At 36.6% G+C, this 23,054-nt stretch overlaps 1 protein-coding gene across 16 annotated transcripts in view; it reads right to left on the bottom strand.

Annotated features, from left to right (window-relative positions):
• Positions 1–23,054, bottom strand: part of CLASP2 (cytoplasmic linker associated protein 2) — a 145,882-nt gene that overhangs the window by 60,518 nt on the left and 62,310 nt on the right. For all 16 annotated transcript variants that reach the window (XM_066556887.1, XM_066556895.1, XM_066556902.1 and 13 more), the window contains 5 exons: positions 12,695–12,774; positions 7,232–7,324; positions 6,431–6,576; positions 4,870–5,005; positions 1,710–1,780 (listed from right to left, as the gene is read on the bottom strand). In XM_066556887.1, the coding sequence (XP_066412984.1) occupies positions 1,710–1,780; positions 4,870–5,005; positions 6,431–6,576; positions 7,232–7,324; positions 12,695–12,774 (526 nt within the window). The remainder of the gene's footprint in view (positions 1–1,709; positions 1,781–4,869; positions 5,006–6,430; positions 6,577–7,231; positions 7,325–12,694; positions 12,775–23,054) is intronic.

Genomic DNA, 23,054 nt, shown 5'->3' with positions numbered 1-23,054 from the left:
TAAATACTCATTTCTCTAATGTGCTTGTGGAATAAACACTAACTTTACTCTCTCCCCCTGAGGGAAATAAATAAAATAAAATACCTTTATCTGTCAAATAAGGGCATTGGTCACCTTATTGGAAAGTTAAAATATTCTCTATATTAAGCAAACATGCAGGCTAACTAATTTTAAACTTCAAAATAACAGACATGGTTCAATTAACCATGTGCTGTTCAAGTCATGTTATTACACATACCCCATGCTAACTGTATTAGTCCCAAAATAACAGATATAAATTAATGAAGTTGAAAAATTTGTACCGAGTATAAAATCCTAACATAAAAATTAAAAACATTTAAAAACCAATTAAAATATTAATAATCATTATGAATATAAAAATTTTAATTTAAAAGATTAATAATAAATACAATTATAATGTCTTTATCTATAATACAAACATAAGCTATTATATTACTATATAATTATATAGTGTATATTATATAATATGTAATTTTAATTTAAAAATATTGATAATAATTATAAAATATTAACACTAACATAAAAAAATTAAAGACACAATATAGGATTTCTGTGGCGGTATAGTTCTGTCCCAAACACTATTCCCATCCTTCCATCTGTCACTACTGAGTCTGTAGCATAAAGGAAAACATGAGACCATTAGCAGAGGGCTCTGCATATAGAAAGCACTGCAAAAGATTTTCTGGCACTGTACTAATGAAGATATCTAACTGTATTCGTTATTAATTTGGGAATCTTGACAATTTAGCAAACTGCCAGTAGCAAGAGGCATACTTTTAAAAATTATGTCTGAAGCTAGATTCTGATGAAAAATAAAACTGACACAGATTAGGGAGGTGTAGATAATTTTCAAACATGTAGTGAACCTGACAGCCTGAAACCTTTTTTCTAGTTATTCAGCATTTTTGACCTGTTCTGGAGGGACAAATTTGGTTTTTATTCCGCTCAAATCCTTTGGACATCGGCAAGGCGTGTCAAGAAACCCTGCAATGCTTTTCACTATTACAACCAATCTAGTGGTTTGCTGTCTTTCCAGAAGAATGAAAGCAGTATGGAGACAACGCCTTCAGTGATGCTCACTAGATTGTGAACTGCAGTACCACAGCCACCTACAGTCTAATGTTCCTCAGTAAAAGCACTGCATGTGGAGGCACTGCAGCCCTGTGAACTGTTAAGCGGTCAAACCAGAAGCTGTGGCAGGTCAGTACAATCTGGGTTGAGGTAACACTTGCTCTGGATGCAAAAGCTGCTTAGACTCAAAGAAAGTAATTCAGATGCTCAAGTTGTTTCCTGCATACACACAGTGACATCGCTTTCAGGACTACTGTCGGTCCAGAAACAGCATTAACTGCTTTTGTGTGATTTGGTGCAGAAAATGACACTGTCAAAAAAAAAATCATTTTTAAGAGCCAACCCATGTGTTCAAACATCATGTTCTCAGAGAAAGCAACATGCTGGAGATGTAGCTGAGTTGCTGAACACCACAACACATGGATGCTCTGTGTCCTAAGGTAGCTGCCACTGTCTCAAGGATGAAATTAAGTTTTGCAGTTAGCAGTTTACTGGCTAACAGTTTTGTGTGTTCAGCATTTATGGCCACAAATCTTCTAATTTGTCAATTTTCAACATATGATAATCATATTTTAAAAAGCAACAGCTTTGGTAATTTTCATTTATAATGTACTCACCTTCTAACTGCAACTGATTTTGAGGTACAGTTGCTTGTTATTAAAGGTATGAGTCGTGGCACATGAGTATGCTGCCAAAAAAGAACACAGTAGTTAATGAGAAAAGCATTTTCCTGAATCCTGAATTTGTACTGTACTTATTAATTCAAACAGAATTAACACCATAATAAAAACTGCAATCATTTAAACTGCTTACCAAAACTAAATCATAGAATACTATTAAATGAAAGACTGCTGTTAGCATGTCAATTGAAAGAAAGCTATTTTCTTCCAAAAGGTCAAGCAGAAACCACTTCCAGTGCCATCAACAATAACATCATGATATGCAATACTTTGCTGTCAAAAGTAATATAAGAAGTTCAAATGTAGCTGTCTCCTCAGAGGAGTTGAAAGCTGATGCTATTTTAGTTTTGCCACAGGAAAAAAAAAGTAATAGACATAGCTGTCTTAAAAGTCAGGGTTATAGAGCAAAAAGTGAATCAATGAATATGAAAATATAGGCATTCTTACAAGGATCAGTATGATTAGTACCACAAGGATCAAATATCCTTTAATGCAAAATATGTCAATAAAGTAATAAAAGCACTGACAAATAAGCAAGCCTATATAGATAATCTATATGGAAACACCTGATGGGAGAAGAAAACTATTAAACTATGCATAAGATAAACTACATTCAACCCAAATGCATTACAGAATTCAGAATTAAAGCTGCCTTACTTCAGCTTTTCTTAACTAATTGTAGACACAAAGCATTACCATTTTAATTTCAAGTAAGAGTAATGTGGTTCAACAAATCTATTTTCAGTTAATTTCTTTAGTCCTTTCTTGATTAAATACCTACAGTAAACAGTCCCCAATACAGTGTGAAAAAAATCCAAGATCTTCAGAAGTACAGTACTGAAGAACTTAAACTCTCTCACGTATCACAGCTGCAGGATATGAACATACAAATCACAAAAAAGTCAGAGATAATCATCAGCTCACAGAGCACTGCCAATTTTAGGATTTCTGGAAGAGCCTAACAGTTATGTTTGTTTGTCCTGATATACTTTAAAAACAGTTTTAGGGGGTTTGTTTGTGTTTTGTATAGATTGAAAAGCAGCATGTGACTTCCAGAAAGGGAAAATGAGCAAATCAGGGGTAAAAATAGTTTTTTTACGGATGGAGAAACCTGTAAATTCAAGTTGTTTGGAGCTATCGATGTTGTAATTTCTAGAAAGTATTTTGCAAAGGAATCAAAGCCTCAGGCTTGCTTTAATTCTGTTTGTAACATGTGATACTTCATCTTCTGCTCCTTTGAGGATGTAATGATCTGTGCTTCCTTGCAAACCACCTTGAAGATCAGTTGATAAATGTGAATCCCACCTCCTTCTGAGAAAGATTTCTGCCACCATGCCATCTCTCCATGATTCCCTCCCTGGCCCCCCACCTTTATTTTAATTGCCTTCCTGATGTACTAAGAGTCAAGAAAGAGAAATCAGACTACACTGTAAGAACTTCCTGGAGAAGAAATATGAAATCCAATGAAGGCACAAAGAAGAGATGAACCTCCTCAAGATCACTGGTATTATACAGCCTCCCTGTTTCTATGCAGACTCACTCTACAGCAATTACAAAGGAAAGCACCAGGATCTGAACTGGCTGTCACTGGATGCTGGTGGGAATTTTTGAGTAAAACACTGACTCCAAAAACTGCAGTAGCTAGGGTTCTAAATATTCAATTGATCAAAGACCCCCTGAGCAATACTCATTTCGTCCAAAGGACAGAAGCCCAAAAAGGCATGGGGGCTGCACCTTCTTTTTGATATTTAATTCTGAAATCTGAATTTTCTGCTAAAAAACCTCACATATGCCATTTATTGGTTGAGTATTTGAACACTGTGGATAAGATTTTCTTGTTTTTATGCTTCAAATCCACTGTGTTAAGTCACAGCTAAGAAGAATAGAAATTTAAACAAAATCAGGGCAACTATAGCTGTGTAAGCTTGTCTTCAAATGAACTAAACCAATAAAGCCAATTTAATGTAATTGGTGAATGTTTATAATTTCTTACATGCCTGAGCTTGTCTTACACTACTGCAAGTAGTATTGTTCTCTTGCAACTTTAATTATCCTGTGTAAGGTGTATTCCTTCCCTCTCAAGTCTGTGCCAACTCACAGTGGAGTGTAAGAGTCTGGGGAAAAAATACCAAGGGATTTTGGTATTTGGTATTTATTGGTCTTAGCCCAAGTGCTGATGCAAAGGTCATGCATGCAGAGGTCTCAGAGCACATTCTCAGAGGCACAGAGAGACAAAGCAATATACATTCTGAACCATACTGAAGATGGCAACAAAAGGTGTAAGTCATGAAACCTCTTAGGTTTTCCTACAATGTACAAAATTAAAACCACCGATGAGATCACAGTAAATTGCAGTAAGTGCCTGGCATTAAGAACGCCACAACTTCTAATGCAGAAACTACAGGCAATCTCCCACTTTATGTGAAACACAAAAGTAGCGTTACAAGTCCCAAACTCTAAATATCTTGCCTGAGACACCAGTCAGTAGATGCTCAAAGAACATTCAGTAGAAAACAGCTAGGACAGAGCACTCCTCTGTTCCATAGGCTATAGCTTTGGGGACTCAGCTTAGAAAGTTCTTGAATTTAAAAATTCAATTCTCTACTGGACTTTTCTTTCATGAACTTGTGCTTTCTGAACTGATCCAGGTATGTGTAGCCTCTTCAACATTTTATCATTAACTCCATGGTTCCAAATTTTTTTTGGAGGTAAGTGTATATGTAGAAAGAATTATCTTTGTTTTGTTGTTTGCACTATTTAAATTCTTACTAGTTTCTTAGCTACTAGCTTAACTTTGTCCAAGAAGGCAGTGAAAAGCAGTTACCCTTTGAAACACACTTGGTCTTTTTTCAATTAACACATTACAAAAAAATTCCAGAAACACAAAAACAGTAGCTGTTCACACCTATTCTTCCATCTTTACTACGACAATGCTGCCAATTGGTTTCAACAGTATGTAGTATTTGTCCACCCATGAGAAACATTACTCCTCTGTTAAAGAATGATTTAAAAACCTGTATTTCAGTGTAGCTGTTATCTCTGCCAACAGCCACGACCTGAAAATTCCTAGCAGGCGAAGTGAGACTGGAACACCTACCCGAATGATGAACCTGATGGCTGCACACCCAGAGGTTGCCATCACTTTGGCGCTGTTGGGAACCAGGTTAAAAAGAGTAGGCACAATTGCTTCAGCGCCATGGTCAAACTTGTTTCCCAGAACAGTTGAAAGGTGGCTGTTTAGAGGAAACATAAATTAATTTCTTAGTCTTAAAAAACATTAATAACTTTGCTTCATAATGAAAAAACAAGTACTACAACTGGAAAGCCTAAATTTTCATGTCCACATAAAGTATCACTGTATTTCTTTTTTTTTAACAGACTTTGAGATGTATAAATCTAAAATTTTAAATAAATTATTGAGATTTTTTTTTTCCTTTTGAATGCAGGCAAAACTACTGAACTCACCACGATCAGCCAGCCATAAAATTTGACTCCCTTGTCTATTAAAGGTTAGGTTTTCAGTTTTAACAAATATTAAAACACATGCCACACACAGTAATTTAACTGTCCATTGGTGACAACAAATGCTTCTTTCATGCAGAAAGACTACATAAAAAAGGATTTGTAGCCAGCAGCAAATGACACAACAAATATATCAAAGTTTTAGGGATCAAGGAAAATTTCAGGTTGTTAGGCCTGCATGAGAATATTTGCAGAGTACTTTTAAACTGCTCCTGACTTCATGTTAGGAAAGGTTATTACAATTTTGTCAAAGTCTCAATTTCCTTGGAAAGGGCAGTTGTATGCTTCAGCATTTCTCCTCGGTCTGTTCAAACAGGAGACCAGAATAGCAAGGGTTAACTCTATGGTGGGCCTGTTTCAGATGGCCACTGAAAATCAGTGGTTACACCAATGTCTTTCCAGAGGATAAAAAAAGTCATGGAAAACATGGAAATGGGAAAGACTGTTCTGGTTTTCCTCTCTGCCCTTGAATTTAAAGGAGTTCACAAGATGCTATGGTGAAGACTTTATTTCAGTTTAGCCACAGCTTCTAAAATTATCACGGTCATCTGTCTCTTGCCCAGAGAGACAACCCTGGAAGTGTTCAAGGCTAGGCTGGATGGGGCTTTGAGCAACCTGGTCCTGTGCAAGGTGTCCCTGCACTGCCAACGGGGTTGGAACTAGATGATCTTTAAGGCCCCTTCAAACCCAAACCAATTCCATGATTTCCTGAGAGGTATTACCTCAGCAAAATGCTCTATGTTCAAACCACTACAGCATTATCCACATTGTCTTTACAAGCAGTGCCAGTGAAGCGCTGTGCCAATCACCCAAGCATAAGTGATCCTAAGATAAGACCCCAATATCATTCACAGCAGTTTGTATTAACCTGCACTAATGATGGCTTGGCAATGGTGGTAACTGGTTATTCACATACAATTCATTATAGGATTATCAGCTATGTGTATCCCCTCAGAGAACAAATTCCTTTAAGCATTTCTTATCCTCTGTGGTTTCAGATCCTGACCTGACTCTATCAGTCACAGAGCACAGCAGCCCAACAAGAGAACCTCTCCTGGGACACTGGTAAAGCACCTCTAAGCCAAGCCCACAGCAGCATCTAGCAAGGTGCCCAAAGGCACAGGAGCTGTACTTACGCTACAGTAATGCAGGCTTCTCTAACCACCTGGGATCTGAGATCCTTGGCTGACAGCTTGAAAGCACCATCCAACAGCCGCAAATGCTGGAAAAACCCATCGTACTGTGCAGCTCCAGCAACGAGCAAGGAACGAACCTTCTTCAGCTAAAAAATCAACACAGTAGGGTTAGGACACTGCCAACATGCATTTCAAAACAAAAGAAAAAGGAACAGCTTCACTCTGCAAAAATACATGTTAGCATGTTTTTAAAGCAAAGTCTTCAAAATATATGGCGGTAATTAAAAAGAACTGTGAAAAATTTATATTAAGCTCTAGAGGTAAAAAAAAAAAAAATCTCAGAATCCAGAATACAAATACACAAACACATAATTCCATTCACATACCTGTTTATAAGCATTAAGATGCCATAAACCTGACTAAAAAATATAACTGGTACATAGACACAAAAATTTTAACCCTGTAAGTGGAACTTGTCATAGCTGCACACAAGAGATATTAATGCTAGCAGTTAACCTGTAGAATATGCAACTTTACATAAATGCCAAACTTAAATATCTTTGATGGCTTTTAGAAAAGTTTCCTTTGCTGACACTGAAATGTCAGCAAAATGCATTTTAGACTTAAAAAAGTACTCAAACTTAGTTGGTATAGAGAAATTCAAAGTGTAAAAATTAAAATGAGAATTTCTTTCATTACATGGAATGCAATGACTTTAGGAGAAAAAAAATTTAGAATATCTGGCTGTCTGTGCTTTATGAAATGCACCCACCCAAGCCTAAAATCAGGTAGAAAGTTTACCGCATTAGTTCGCTGATCCCAATCATGTTTGTCATCTGAGAGAATTTCCCTGATTTTGTTCAACGTTTCTTCAAGTTCTCGACTAGAATAAATCTGAAGTATTAAAAATAAATAAAAAAAAAAAACAAAACAGGAAGTTCATATTGTTAATATCCCAGGTAATGTGATGAAGAAAAATAGCTTGAGAAGAGTGAAAATACAACTCTAATCCCACAAATCTTACCCCCAAAGTTCCAGAGATTTGTGTAAGAGTTATAAATGGGCATTTTAAGACCAATCTGTAAGGATATCACTAAGTAATGAATATTCATTACTTAGTGATATCCTTAAAAAAAAAGGCTGAAGAAGCAACATTTTCCTTTCAGCATTTTCCTTTCCTTTTAGCTCATCACAAAGATTTTACCCTTCACCTTTGTGATAAGCTAATCATAGCCACAATTCCATTAACTCCACTTAAAAAAATAAATAATTCAATAAGAGCAGAGGTTTTAGACAATCTGCTCAATACTACTAAAACTCAGTTTCATTTTCATACTCTGATAATGAAACTCAACCAACATTTCAATTCATTGCAACTCTTTTGGAGCTGGGACTCTCTAAGGAACTAACTAGGCTGTGAGAACACTAAAATGAAAATTTGTCTGAAAAATTAAATTAAAAGGCTTCTACAGCTTCTCTATGTATTGCTACTTTAAGACTAACATTTATTAACTTATACAGTCAGTAAATAAATATAAGGACCTCTAGTCAAAATTCTCACTATACAGTAAGACCACCAATATTGAAGCCTGAACAATCTAATCATGCAACAGTCACTATTTGGTTATAAATGCATTAATGTCTTTATTGAACTGTACATGTATAAGAACAGATTTTTAAAGAAGAAAGGAATAAAAAACCTATTTGTGAAAAAATATTATTTTTCAATTAACTGATTTCCCCCCTTCTATTTTCCTAGACATAACTCAAAGGAAGCTTTTTTCTGTTTCCACTGCATACACAAAATTTAATGTTCTTTCTCCCTTCAGATTGAGAACAAGTGTAAGAGAATATGAAGCAAATTACTAAACAGAAAGCTAATCTGGCCAGGGTTTCATTTTTTGGTGTTTTTTTTTTTTTTTTTTAAGTATCTTCAGGCTAACATTTCCAGTTTTTCAGATCAGGAGTTTTTTTATGTAAACCCATTAGGCAAAACTCACTGGCCCATACACAAGCCCATACCTGACACCACCTGAGACACCTCCAAGCCATAGGGCTCGCAGATGTGGGTCAGGACTTCAAGGAAACTCACACTTTTCTACAGTGAAAGCTGGACACCAGCATGATAACTTCTGTAGCACCTAAACAGCAGGGCCTGAAGCTCTCTCATTATTTAAGACATAATTTTTGTATGTGCAAGAGCACACAGAGGAAATGAGGGCCAGTGGTTAGGACACCTTGTTTTGCAGAGATTGGTTAAGAGCTCTGTCTCTGGAACACACTGTTCTAGTACGTATATATGCATCTTTGATCATCATTAAAACGATGAAAGTCTTTCTTCTGTTCTGCAGTTATGCTGAATGATATTTTCTTTAAAATATCTTAATTTCCCAGGCATCTTCAAATTACGGTAAGGGTTATTCCAAATGCAGTCTAGTTTTCCTGTTTCCAGAGCACAGCAAATTATTTTAACTTACAAAAGATATGGAACTTTATTGACATCCACTCTTTTCCCAACACTTTAACAGAATATGGTTATGAAGGTATGCATATTTCATGCTGAAATATGGAGGAGGTGAAAGACATCACAGCTCTGAAACACCTTCATACTGGGTTTCCAGAATAAACAGGGTAGGAACCTTTTCAGAAACAGATTACTCAGTACACCCAGACCAGCTTCACTGTAAGGTGGAAAACAATTTCTGAATATACTTTACCAACAAAAGTGAGATTTTTATTACCATGCAGCTGTGTGAGCTCTTCCAGGATACACTGTGGAAGCAGCTTTGCACTTCTATACAGGAGACATGACTGCATCCATAAAAACCAGAAAGCTATTCCTCATGATTACTGTTTCCTTCACTGGAAGTCACTAAATATCTGATGTATAACTTACTTAAAATGAACAAATGACTTAATGAAAAAAATTGGGTCCAAGTGTAAGATACTTTCTACTCCACCGCCCACAAAACATGATTTCTGTATCACCATTTCAGATATTTGTGTATACTGGTAGCCTATTAATAGTTGTTAAACAACCCTAGTTTATTCTAACACTAATTCTCTAAGTACCATATTCTTAAAAAAAAAAAGTATTGTGTGTCTCAGTAAGCTTTTTTATCAAAATTTATTTCCATTCTGAAAGAAATTTTTTATTTTTATTTGAAAGTGTAAAGGTCTAGTCACTGGTTAACTCAAGATGAAGTTTCATATTACAGTGACACTTCACACCATCAGAATTCATGACATGATTCAACCTCCTCAGAATCTCCCTTTACCATAACTCTCTCTTTGACCTGTCTCCTGCTCAGTTCAGACCTTTAATACACAGAAAGCTCATCCTACAAGAGGAGAGGCAAGATTTTCTTTGCCAACTCAGCATTTCTCTGTGAATTTATCACAAAGCAAGGTGCAACAAGAATGGAAGCAGGATGATGCCTTTTGGTGGCATCTAAACTGAGACTGTTCAATGCACACTCAAACCCCAGTCTGAAGTCCTGGTCAAGGTACAAAAACCTTTGGCAAGCTGTTTCATTAAGCAAATCCAGAAAATATAACTTTTTTGCTGTCAGCCTCTGTGTCATAAGAGACCATGTTGTACAGTATAGTTATTGCTGAAAGACTAAAACCTGCTGGGCACCAGGCAAACACAGAAGCAACTGTACAATGGGTTAATGTCCATCCCATTAGCATTTCCAGGCAAGGAATTGAATTTTTTCTTGAATTACCTGGCACAAACAGAACTGAACTTAGGAATATTCAAATTGGCATTGCAGTGTAGAATCTAATAAGTGGTATAATTTTATTTTGTCATGAAATGAAAACCATAATTCCACTGAAAAATCCTGAAATTAAGCCTACCTTAATTTCACATGAATAAAAAGTAATATTCTAATAATTTCTTTTCTCTCTGCCCTCAATTAATTACACTTTTAGGAGGCCTCAATTAATTACACTTTTAAGATGAAACTATGTGTTCCGACAATGACATAATGCATTTTTTGCTCACAAGTTCCCACATCAGACTTTATAAAAAGAACTGAACTTCTTTCAAACAAATTTTAGCTATTAATGGGAGTTATTCCTAATAATCTGAACACAGGATTTTCTTCTGTTTCAGCAAAGGCTTAAGTTGTAAAAACAGGGTGGTTGTAACCTTGAATATGAGTGCACAATCCTGTCACTACAGTACTTTTTAGCACACAGATCCATCAGACTACATCTAAAATCACCCATCTTGTTCATAAACTGCTGCTATCCATTAGAGGGCAACATAAACACACCTCATTAAAGGCAACTGTAACATCAAAGACAGAAAAATTAAAAGCTCAAACACAAGTAGGAATAATAACTGTACAGATGGAAAGTATTTTCAATATGGGGATTTAAAAACTGGGTACAGGTAAACAACATGACATTGCTAAAAAAAGATGAGCAGTCGTATGAACAGCTTACTGGAAAGACAGATCTACCATTGGAGACTTTTAAGGATGATTTAAAACATACCTACAGATTAAGTAATCTCAATTTATTTGACTAATTCAAATGCACTTAATCTTGATCCAGAATTGAATCTGGTTTTCCCTTCTTAATTTCATTGAAGCCACTACTCAAACCCATAAATGTAATGAAAACAGAAGAGACACAGGAATGGGCCCAGTAACATCCAAACATCTCTCTCTCCTCCTGCTGTCCTATGCTTTTAGAATAATTATTGGTAAACTACCAATATTTGTAGGTCATAAACATTCTTTCTTCACAAGTCTAACAGAAATTTCCCACTTCCTTAACAATTAACATGGCTGCAAAACACGAAATCTGCTTTGGTTTTTTTTTTTCTGAAAGATCAGAGACTGTCCACAACCAGAAGCAGGAAGTTGGCAAGGAAGTCATTATTCCTAAGGACACTAAAAAAAATGTTTTTTTCTTGTGTGCTCATCCATGCAACAAGTAGGTAATTTTGGAGTCAGCCACACATTTCTCTCCTGCCTCCTCACCTCAGTTTGAGGGAGATTAGTAAAGACAAATGTCTTTCTCCTCTATCTCCTGCAGTTTAGAGAATGACCTGCCTTCCTAGGCCATTGAGCAGTCAGACAGAAAATAACATGTGTTGGTCTATGTCCTGTGGTCACCCCAGTTTTGTTCCTGCAGTGTTACCAACCAGCCTGAGTAATCAGAGAACTCTGTGTGGGACTCTGTCCTTGGGACTGCACACACTAAGGCACTGAACTACAAGCATCATATTCTCTGTTTTGTGGAACATGGCTCTGTTCAACGTAACAGGGATAAACAATATTAAGAGCTGCATGTTTTTATCCTCCAAAGAATTCTTAACACAGTCAGAAGAGGCAGAGATACATAAAGCTCTTACAGTGTTAGACAAAGACTTCCTTGATGTGACAGGGATCATGGAGATTGAGGGCTCCCTCATGAAAGCAGACAGTATTGCTGCCTGCAGAAGCAGATCTAACAAATAACTATGCTTGGGAAATAAAAATAGAACAAAAGTACATATCAGGAAAGGGGAGTCTTACAAAATCCTTCTGTCATTTGGCAACTATGGCTTACTGAGATTTTGGTTGTGTTCCACACCTCAGCTCCTCAAGGAAAACTTAGTCAAACTAGCCCTCGTACACTACACACATATTAAATGACTCAACTATGTGAAAGTATCAAATACATGCAATTCCCACACTAAAAGAATAGAAATTCAAATCTGATCTTCTTAATTAAGAACTCAGAATCCAACAAGTTCATTAGTATGAAAATAAGGCACTAGAATAATTTTTTTTAAGTATTACTGGAATAAGGACATGTATACCAGACACACATCATTACAATTCAGGTGAATTTGAAAATACAATTCTTGCTGTTTAAATTATTTGCCTATATTATTATTACTTGATTATGCCTTGAAATTTTAGCCCCAAACTTTCCAAACATCATGTTAATCTTTTTCTTACTAAAACATCCAATTACTTTCACTAGTTCCCTGAAAAAGTCTGAGAAAAGTAATAAGGCATTTTAGCCAAAACACAATGTGGTAATAATTAGTAGGAGAGTAAAAAAAAAGGTGGCACTTTTTTTGGTAACTCCTGGGAAAATATAAAGAGCTTTCCATGGAGACTCTAAGGTCAGACAGAGGGAAAAGTAATGATGCTTGCTTAGAACAATATAAAATTATGTAAATTTAAAAAGCAGGTTAACCCATTATTGCAAATAACATATTTCTGAAGACAAACATGAATATACACAGCATCTTACCTGTACAGTAGGAACATCTGTAAATGCCTTAATAAAATCATCTTCATCCACAGCTCCAGCTCCTCCTTCTTTAGAGGAACCTAAATAAACATAAAATACTGTTAAATAGGATGTAATATACATCAAGGTTTGAAATCTCTTACAGCCGTCTTTCACCATACCTACTTTCAAACATTTAATATATTTTACAAAAATGCTGCATTTTTGTGTAGAATTGTACATTGTGTGTAGAATCACAAGACTTTGAACTCTGACTTCACCATAAGAAAATAAATGACCTTTTTTTTACCCCAAATGAGCAATTCCAAGTAATTTCCAATTTGACAACTTTAATGGTGCAATAATTTTTATTTTTGTGTCTAACTGGAAACATGTTTTGTATAACAATCCTCTAGCAGCAGTTTGCATTTGATTCTGAGACCTGCACCCTCACAATAAAAATGTTCTAAAATAAAGCCCCAAATTTCAAATTATTTACCAGAGCAAGAGCTATTTATCACTAAATGGAATTCCTCAGGATGAATTTTCATCTTAACATATGTGCCTTAAGTAATCAACCCTAAAAGTCTGGGGGTTGATTTTTGTCTTTTCCAGTATGATCACATGAAGCTAGGAAGTGTGAGGTACATTTCTTAGTCTTAAGACCAGGGAAGAATACTGACAGGTAACTTGCTGGTTTCACACTGGTATACCTTGCAAATTTTATTAACATCTTGTCTTAGAAGCTAAGACAACTCTAAGCAAGAAAACTACCTGAAAACAATGTCTGGATTTTGCTCTCCTGAAAAAACTCAGTTTATCAAGAAAGCCCCCTTTTTAAAGAAATGAGCTCAAGTTTGCTATCAAATCAAAGGTCATCAAATCCAGGCTATGCTACAAGTCTAGAACTCCAAGCACAAGGTGAAGCTTGGCAGAATCCTTAAGTATCTTCAATAATTGCATCAGGAAGGTAATATGACAAAACATATTAACCACATGGAATCAGTCCTGTTGAACATTTCCTTTCTGAAAGGAAAAACATAATCTGTCATAGCAAATGAGCATTTGGGAACAAGTGCCTCTTTCAGAGTGAGGCCTACAGGGTAGATGGCAGAATGTCCTTCCTAACTGGCAGAATGAAATGGAGGCATCACACAGAGAAGACAAATATTTCACTAACTACAGAACAAATACAAACCATAAAGAAAAAGCATATAAGAGGCTGAATGGTCAACCAAGAACAAAAAGCTAGGAATTCTTGATTAATCAAATTTTTGGTGGCTGCACTCGAAGAACCATGGTTTACAGTCCCTGATCTCTTAATTCTAGTGAAGGAAATTATGCCTGCTGGCTTTGTATACATGTCCAGTTTGGAAGCACGAGGGTGCACTACTTCTACAAATTTGGTGGCAAACTTACTAGATCTCAACACTGCTGTGCAGAACAAGATCTCTCATATACCTTTGTGGCTCATTAGTGTAAAAACACAGAACCTGAACACAGTACCTGCAGTATGATATAGGAATATCTAATAGATTTTGAGTGCCTTAGCTCAAGGATGCTGCTAAGAGATGCTGTACACAACACATTCCAATGTGTGTATCTCCAACACCATCTGTCACAACTGCCAGCGGTAGCCAGAAGAGCAAAAAGAAATTATAACCACCTATTTCTTCTCCTTCCAGAGAGTAGAGGGAACAAACCCTTCCATAAAGTTAATGACTATTTGACCAGCTAAAAAAAAATGAAGAGAGAAAGATTTATTTACACCCAGAACACACCCTTCTGCCACACAAACTTATACAGCTCTTCAAAGGGAGAATATCCTTGTCAGAGCAGAATTTTGTGGAGAGACACCTTGAAAGCAATAATTTGGCCCAGAGGCACCACATTAAAGTAGGTGGTACAAACAGCTGCTTTGATGCTCAGATCATAACCTCATTTGTTTGGCCATAAATACTCTGACATTTAAATCTCATGGAAACAAAATAGAGTCAATATACAATACCTACTCGTGAAAAGTAAATAGAAAAGTAAGGTTATAAAAGTTCTGTATTATTATTCAATTACATAAATACACAAATACCTATGCTAACACAGGGAAAGAAGTACTTTGCATTCCCATCCTTTACTTACCAATTTTTTTTTTCTAGGGAATGAACTACAGAAACATTACAAATTGACACATATAGGCCATGAACACAAAAACATAGAAAAATGTTTGGGTTGCAAGTATTTCTAGCTCACTGCTGCACGTCATAAAGATTAAAAGAAGATGAAGTTGCCCTTGCTAAGTAAGTACATGCTGTCACCTTCAGTCCACCCTAAAGTATCACTTTTAAAATTAGGAAACAGCATGTATTACATGACAGATATTTCTAACACCTGAACATCATCTAGTAATGCCTCCTGAGGATTAAGGAAAATCCTTTATCCAAAGAATAACAATTTTTTACTTCAAAAAGAGAAAGAAGAGGGACAGACTACTATTTAAAATCCATTTGACATAGTCCAGACACAGAGAACTCTCCATCTTCCTGAGTTTTAACAACTAGTTCACATCTACAATCCAATTTTCTTTCTCCAAAAGTTGTTTTATTATCTTGTTGACTGGTAAAAAAAAAATATGGTTCAAAGTTATCTGTAAACCACATTTCACTTCTATTTCACTGATCCTTCTCCTCAACTACATGATGACATATGCATACCAGAACAAAGTATGAAGTAACTTTTCTTCATATAGTATAGAAGTCAAAAGTCCACACTGCTTAAAGAGGAAAAATACTGTTCAATTTTTCCCTTTCCCTTTTAATCTCTCTGTAAGTATTTTTACCAAGTCTGTTTACCAAGTCACTGTTTCTGTAGAGACAATCAAAAAATGACAGAACTCCACCTGCTGTTTCCCAATTCAGGAGAAAGTATTTTACTGTGCTCACAAGATACATAACAGTCATACACATGCAGATGCCTTCAAAGGATCTCTCATGCTTTTGTAAGGCTTGACTCTCCTCCACAAAAGCAACACCAGAGCTTTACTAAATTCTCAATTTCAGACAGTGCTGCCTCCAGACCCCAAACTGATATATCTGACAGAGCACACATATAAGCTGTGTTGTTGCTTACCTTCTCAGATCAAGGTTGTGATTACAAATTTCTTGTATCTCTCTCTAGTATTAATTCCTTCCACTGAACAGTGCATGTTCAAGGCTCCCCAGGGAACACACAGTCCTTTGACCAAATAGGGACAAGTTCAGCTACCACGTTCCTAAAGGCAAGAATACTATAAACAATTCTAGGGGGCTTTAACCCCACTGCATTTTTAACATCTTTAAGTGCAGCTAAAATTCAAAGCCACATCAGCTGGGTAATTATATTACCCTGTCTTTGGACTTAAATCCAACTGAGCTTTTTCTTTCAGCTGAGACCAAGAAGAAAAAATTCTCTCATGGAGAGGAATAAAAATACATGCAAGACATTTATCCACATTGTTTGTTAGTTTTCATTCCTAACCTTTACTTTTTCTTATCCTTCAAGCCTTTTAGTTAGATAAACTCCCATAGAGCCCTGGAAGCCTCAGTTCCACTTCAGGAAGCTGGTGAGGATATACCAAACATAACAGACAGACTTGAAATGGAAGCATATCATAGCACCTGAAGCCCCTCACAGTTTTACAGTGGAGTGGTGGGGGTTTGACAGGTTTCTCTTTTTTGTGTGTGTATTTTCAGGTTTGTTTTGTTTTTTAAACTGAAGCTCAATGAGTCTAGAAATGGAGGCAAAAAAAAAAATACCTCACTTCCTGCAGACTGCTAACAGAGATGACACTTTCATGAGTAATACTTAAAGGTTTCTAACACTTAGCAAGGCCCTAGGAGTCTTTTTTTGGAAGACAGTTTATTGCAGTCATAAGGCTGAGTTCAGCACTGGGAATAACTCAACACCAGAAAGGGTACTGTATGCAAGCAAGGGAATTACCCAGCCTTTTGTGAAATCAATTTTTTCACCCAGGAGTTAATTCCTGTGGTTGAGTTCTTTCCCTCTTCAGACTAAAACACTTGAAATACTTCCAATATATCACAACTTGGGAATGTTCACTTGCTTTATTGCCTTGATGCTCTCCCCAGTATTATATACAAATCTGTACATCATGAGATGACAAAACAATATGGAAAAACAAAGATGCTGATGTGATTTTGCACTTGTATTCCCGTTTTGAAAAAGAGAACTGCTTATTCAAAGCATGTCTAACTGTTAAATAAAGTATACAAGTGCTGGCTTAAAAGTACAAAAAAATTTGTTCCATTTTTATTTGGTAGCAAGCCTTTACTAGTCAAATTAATTTTTTTCTACTTTCATAAGTCTTTTGACAAAAATGTCAAACAAAAAATTTCCCTGTGAAAAAAGGGAATTCCAGGGTATAGACACTTAGGAGTAACAAATACTCAAAAGCAGTTTCACTTTTTGTTCCTAAATCCTTTTCTCAAAATGTTTCCCTTAAAAAATTTAACTATTTTCTGATACAACATGCATCACAATTTAACAATTAGTAAACTCTGAAAGGGATACTGTTTCTCAGATTTCTTTTATCCCTCAGAAAACTCTAACTGTAGGCAATAATTATCTTACTTAAAAATACCTACAGTAAAATGATGGGTAGTACATTTTTTTTTTTTCTGAAAGACAACAAAATGTTTTGCCTTTGTCTCACCTAGTTCAAAAGCTTCATTTCTTACCTATCAGAGACTGAAGCAAAAGATGCAGTTCATTCTGAACTGAAAGAAAAAATTACTGTTACCCTTTTGGCTTTGTAGGTTAATCAACAATCAGCTGTAAATTAGGAACAGACAGCAGCTTCAGCTCTGCGTGGGATAAATGGCCAGGATAAGCTCAAGTACTTACTCAGCTTTTCATATAATAGGTTAACTGGCAACTCCCACTCACTCCTACTGACCTCTCTCACTCCAGCACTGGTACAGCTGAACACTAAGTCACTAAAGGGAGGGGCTAAACCAAGAATAAAATAAACTGGCCAAGATGAATAGTTTCACTAAGCAAGTTCCCTAGTCTGCCTCACTGTGGGGCCATACAAACACCAAGGCAGCACAATCCAGCAGCTGACTCAGGATACGAATGAGTTAGACAAGGAAGGAAATTAGACCAGGCAGTAAAAAAGTACAGCTGCTGAAAGTCTAAGTATAGGCTGAGGGGAATAGAGCAATACTTAAACAAAATGAACTCAAGGAAGGACAACTGCAGAAGCTACATGTTGAAATGGACAGCATCTCTCACAAGACAGGGAGTGGATCTAAGGAAACTGCTGACACCAAACAAAGATAAACAAACAAGCCAGTGCACACACACAAACTATAAATAATAGATCACAACAACCCTATCAATGATGAAGGCACAAAACCTAATTGTTTCTTCAGCATGGTACTTGCAATAATAACCACATTCTGTTCCCAGCCATAGTGGGCAGATGTTGCAAAGGTCATATTTAATTCTTTGAATGTGCATTCTGTTGTCTGTTAGTCTCTGTAACTGGGATTTTTCCTGAATCTTCTGTAGCTCTCAGTCTTTGCAACATCTACTTGTTTATCCCTGGGTCAGGCCTTATTATTTACTTTTAAAGTGGTATCTGTTGGGGGCCAGGGAAGGAAATTCCAGTGCTTCATGATCTGAATTACAACCTCTGAGATGGCAAGGGTGACTTTTAAGGCAATGACTGTCGTACTACCCTCCTGTACAGACTGATCTCAATCTCAGTAACTCATAAGGACTCTCTTCATCTTTCCAGGTATCATAAGATTACAAAAATAGTCTAGAATAGCATCTTTCCATAAGTCTGGTTCTGTAAAACAGGAACCTAATGTTCAGAAAATTGGCTGGAGACTGAGAAGTTTTGAAAATTCCCTTCAGGTTTTAAACTACTGAGTTAGCTAAAGCTATCTGATATACTGTGCACAGAGACCTTGTTGTATTAACACATTCTAACATTCTAAATGTTCTTATTTACATGTTTCAAAAACTGATCTGTGAACTTCAACTGACAAACCTATATAAAACCTCTCACAAAACTAGCAAATAAGTATTCTTCAGTCTCAAGTATCTGCATGAAGCACAAAGGTGTTCTTTCATCTTCAGGTGAGTGACAGTCACTTAGTATATAGATGCTTTCAGTTTGCCTCAGGTCAGAAAAACATTTGAGAGCAACAAAGAAGCAGCAGTTGCTCAAGTAAAAACCACTTGGATCAACATTAGACAAGAATATTTTTTTAAACAAGAACAATAGTTTCAGATAGTTACTCTTGTAAATCCTACAGGTTGGATATAATTAGACCAACTTAGATAAAATTATGTTAGTTTAAGTAACTTATACTGTCAGCATCACTTACTGGCTTTGCTATACAAGTTAAGAAACAGATCATGCTGCTAATCGCCACAACTCTGCCAATAAAGCTTTGGGGAAGACTTAACTATGAAGAGCTGCAGAGATCCTAGCTTAGATAGAAGTTTTCATCAGTAAATTTCAGGTGCCTTGTGTCCATTTCCCGAGAGAGCAGCATCTGATCTGCAAACAAGTAATTCCCTATTCTCCAAAACCTCTCTGTTATTATAAACTTTTGCAAGCACACACCTTGCCTACCAGAGAAACCTCACAAATAGAACTTCACTGGGACATTAACTTACTGGGTTGCCCAACACATTTGTCTTATGGTAGTTATTACCTGCATATAGGGAAACAGGAGAGTGAGAGAACAGCAAAAGGAACCTGTACCTGTCCCATGGGCCACTGCAGTTCATGATTCAGTAACTTAGCCTAAAATGCCTCTAACTGAAGCTGAACTGCCTTTGACAAAGACACCCAGGTAGGCAACTAGTATCAGCAAACCCGTTCAGTTGTTCCAACACAAGCCACCAGAGTTTTTGAAATGAATTTCAGAAAAATGTTTTTAAATCATCAGATCTAAAATCCAAAAGAACCTTTTATTTTTCCCCCAGCATCTCCACTGGCAAAGCCTTCCTGTTGTTTTTAACCAGCTTAGAAAATAATTCAAGTGACTAAGCAGAACAGAAAAGCATTCACTATAAAGCCCACTTTAAGGAAACTGACAGATGAATTCTGTCATGTTCAGCCCCAGTGACTGACACTCACTCTGTACTGACTTGTCCACCCCACTTCCTCCAATGCCAAAAGTCATCATCCCTGAGGCACCGAGAAAGTCATTCAAACTGGAATAGCAGCATAAACTGAACAAAACAGCACAGTATCTTGAAATACTTTTACAATACCTTGTATTCCTTACTTTATCTGCCTACGTTAGAAATTTGGCAGACAGTAGAAGTAGAGAACTTCCCAAAACAGCCCACCTGTACTGCGCCTGTTCCATTAAAACATTCCTCTTACATGCCAGAGACATTGCTCATGAAGTGAGTGTGCTGTCTCTGAGGGCTGAGATGCTAAGCAGATCTCTCCATACAATTATACACCCCATGAGAGAACAGGAGCAGAAGGGACAAGCAGAAATTAGAAGTGAGCTGCACTTACAAGGAAGAAAGTGGTGCCAGATTTTCAACTATTAGGATAGCACATCTCAAGCCTTGAGGTGTGGCATGTTAATCAGGTACAAATATAGGACTCCTGTACTAAGAGGAAGCACAAAATAGTTCTTAGGTGGACTGAAGATGACAGCACCAGCATGCATACGGTAAAATTTGAAGCTGCTCTTGAGCGTGCAAATTCCTTTGCAATTATGTATTGAATATAACATGCTTCAAGAAACTTAGTAATGTCTGAAGCTGATTCTTAACACTGAATACATAGTTTCAACAAGTTTAGCGTCAATTCCTTTGTACACAGTTTCACAGGTATGAAAGATTAATAATACTAGCTCTTGACAGATATGCTGTGGCAATCAATTGAATTAATAAACATTTACCAAGCACACAGTAAATACGAATATTACAAAACAAGGAAAATAACAGTGCTATACTTAGCACAAAGTTTAGACAGCATACATTAGGTAAGACCAAAGCCTGGATGTGGAAGAAGACAAGCAGTTCCACGAGCAGCAAGAACAGAGATGCCTGACTTTTTAGGCTTATCTCAAATGGATTAATGTTGGTTTCTACTCAACTGGAAGCTCATCCAGTCATCTTTCTACTCATGCACAATGTTCACGCTCCCATGGTAATCTTTCAAAGCACTCATGTATTTCTTTTCTCTACTGGCACTCAGTTTTCATAAATAATTAAAAGGACATACACTTGTGACCCTGGCCCATTTGTTCAGTTTCAACAGGTGAGTTTGGAAGTTATGCTAATTTTATGAACATGATAGCATTAGTCTTATTTTCAGTTTTTAATGTAACTTCCTAATAACCTATTTACATTTTACTTTAATTTGATCCTAGTTTTACATTTGAATGGGGAAAATTGCACTAATTATTTTACATTACAGAAATTACTGAGAGCAAGCAGGAACACAAACAATTGGTTTATACCATCTGTAATTCTGATGCCAAAACAGAATGATTTGAGATACTGTGACGTAATAGTTTCAGTAATATAGAATTTTCATTACTGTTGTCAGTATCCATTTGTGTATTCCATTCTGGAACAATTTAAACAGACACTTTAATAACAACAATTCACACCACCTGTCACCACAAACTACAGAATTACCATTTTTGCATGTTCTAGATAATACATTTTTATCTTCTAGAAGTTCACTAGGGCAAGACAGAAGGTTGGAGTAACTTGACTTTGAAGTGTTGTTTTTTCTCTTACACTGTAAAAATAATTTAATTTATACGTTCCAAAAAATAATTTCCAACACAGGTGCAAATACTTACATTACAAAAATAAATTCCATTCCCTGCTTCTCTGTTTGAAAGCATATAACATTGTCACAAGAAATGAAACAAGTTTCTTAAGCCTCTTCTCCCACACACCAACACACCACCCCTATGAAGAGGAATCACACCTGCTACTCCACAAAGCAGCAATGCAAGAACGTTTTGGAATGGTTGTCTTTGCTTACTCTTCAACACAGTCACAGTCCATAAGGACTCCAAGCAGCAGGGTCAGCTGATTTTAGTCCACTTTCCTCCTCCCTCCTTCCTCTTTTTTCTTCTAGTTTAACTCACATGAAAATACAAACAAATTGCTTCCCCTTCCTATTGCTTCAAATAATCGGTACTCAGCGTCAGCAGCTAAACAAGGGCTGGGTTGTCTTCCTTATTCTCATCACTGTCTGGTACAACCATGATTGCCAGTAGGATGTCTGGGACTAGAACCCCAGGCAGAGATGTCACAAGGCTAGGGCTACATCTTGTGGTGTGCTTTTATCTCCAGACCTCTTCTTTTGTGCTCCACTGGTACTCTCTCCCTATTTTATCCATTTACAAACTGACTTCCAGACTATGAGCCTTTTGGGAAATGACTGTCTGATATTATATCATGCTTATACCAACATAATGAATCCTACAATTTAACTGAAACTTCTAGAAATTTAGTGAAAAATAGGGTAGTATGAGCTATCACTTCAGTGACACACAGAAACCAGAGAGACTAATGAACAGTGTTATGGACACATAGACATATTTTCTAAAGGTATATGTATAGGTGTGTATACATATAGATATATTCATAATTTATCATGTTTGTTTGTTTTCATTCAGATGCCTTGCTAAGATGGGTTTTTCAATCCCCCTCCTGAAGAGAGCTTCAAAGGAAGGTATTTGCTACAGGAATGGAAACCCCAGTGATTGCACAACCATTTATAATGTCCAAGGAGAACAGAGGACTGATCGTATGGAAGGGATCCCTAACCTCAAATGCCATTCACGGGAATAAACAACAAAATCCAGTAACTCTCAGGGAACACAGAAAGCTGAAAGTCCTCCTACCTCCCTGAACTCTGTATTAGGTTAAAATAGCTGCAGTTCATGACCATAGGGTTGCAACCCAGCAATTCCATGGGCAAGGATCTCCTGGGATGGAAGTTAATTGACATTAACTGTGGGGAAAAGGAAGCAAACAGGCATTCTGTAACAAATTCTCTGATTCAGACTCTGACACCCAAGGCTAATCTCTAAGGCTGCTCAGAATGACAAAAAGACTTTTCAGCTGGGATGTTGAAGAAAAATCCTTGAATTTCACCACCACCCAGAAATAAAAAAGGAAACAAAGTGTCACAGAATGTCAGGGGTGCTTTGCTGACTAATATTACCTCAGAGCAGCTTTACATCATACAAAGGGCCGGGGTAGAACAAGGAAAACCAAAAAGTCCTAGTTTATTTTACACAACAAATAGAGCACTTTGGAAATTACTTAATGAGGGCTAACAAGAATAAGAGAGGAGACATGAATGAACTTCAGA

The sequence above is a fragment of the Molothrus aeneus genome, chromosome 1, assembly GCF_037042795.1.
Source record: "Molothrus aeneus isolate 106 chromosome 1, BPBGC_Maene_1.0, whole genome shotgun sequence".
In the NCBI taxonomy this organism is placed as follows: domain Eukaryota; kingdom Metazoa; phylum Chordata; class Aves; order Passeriformes; family Icteridae; genus Molothrus; species Molothrus aeneus.
The sequence above is the reverse complement of the archived record's forward strand: the minus strand, read 5'-3'. Positions and strand labels throughout refer to the sequence as shown.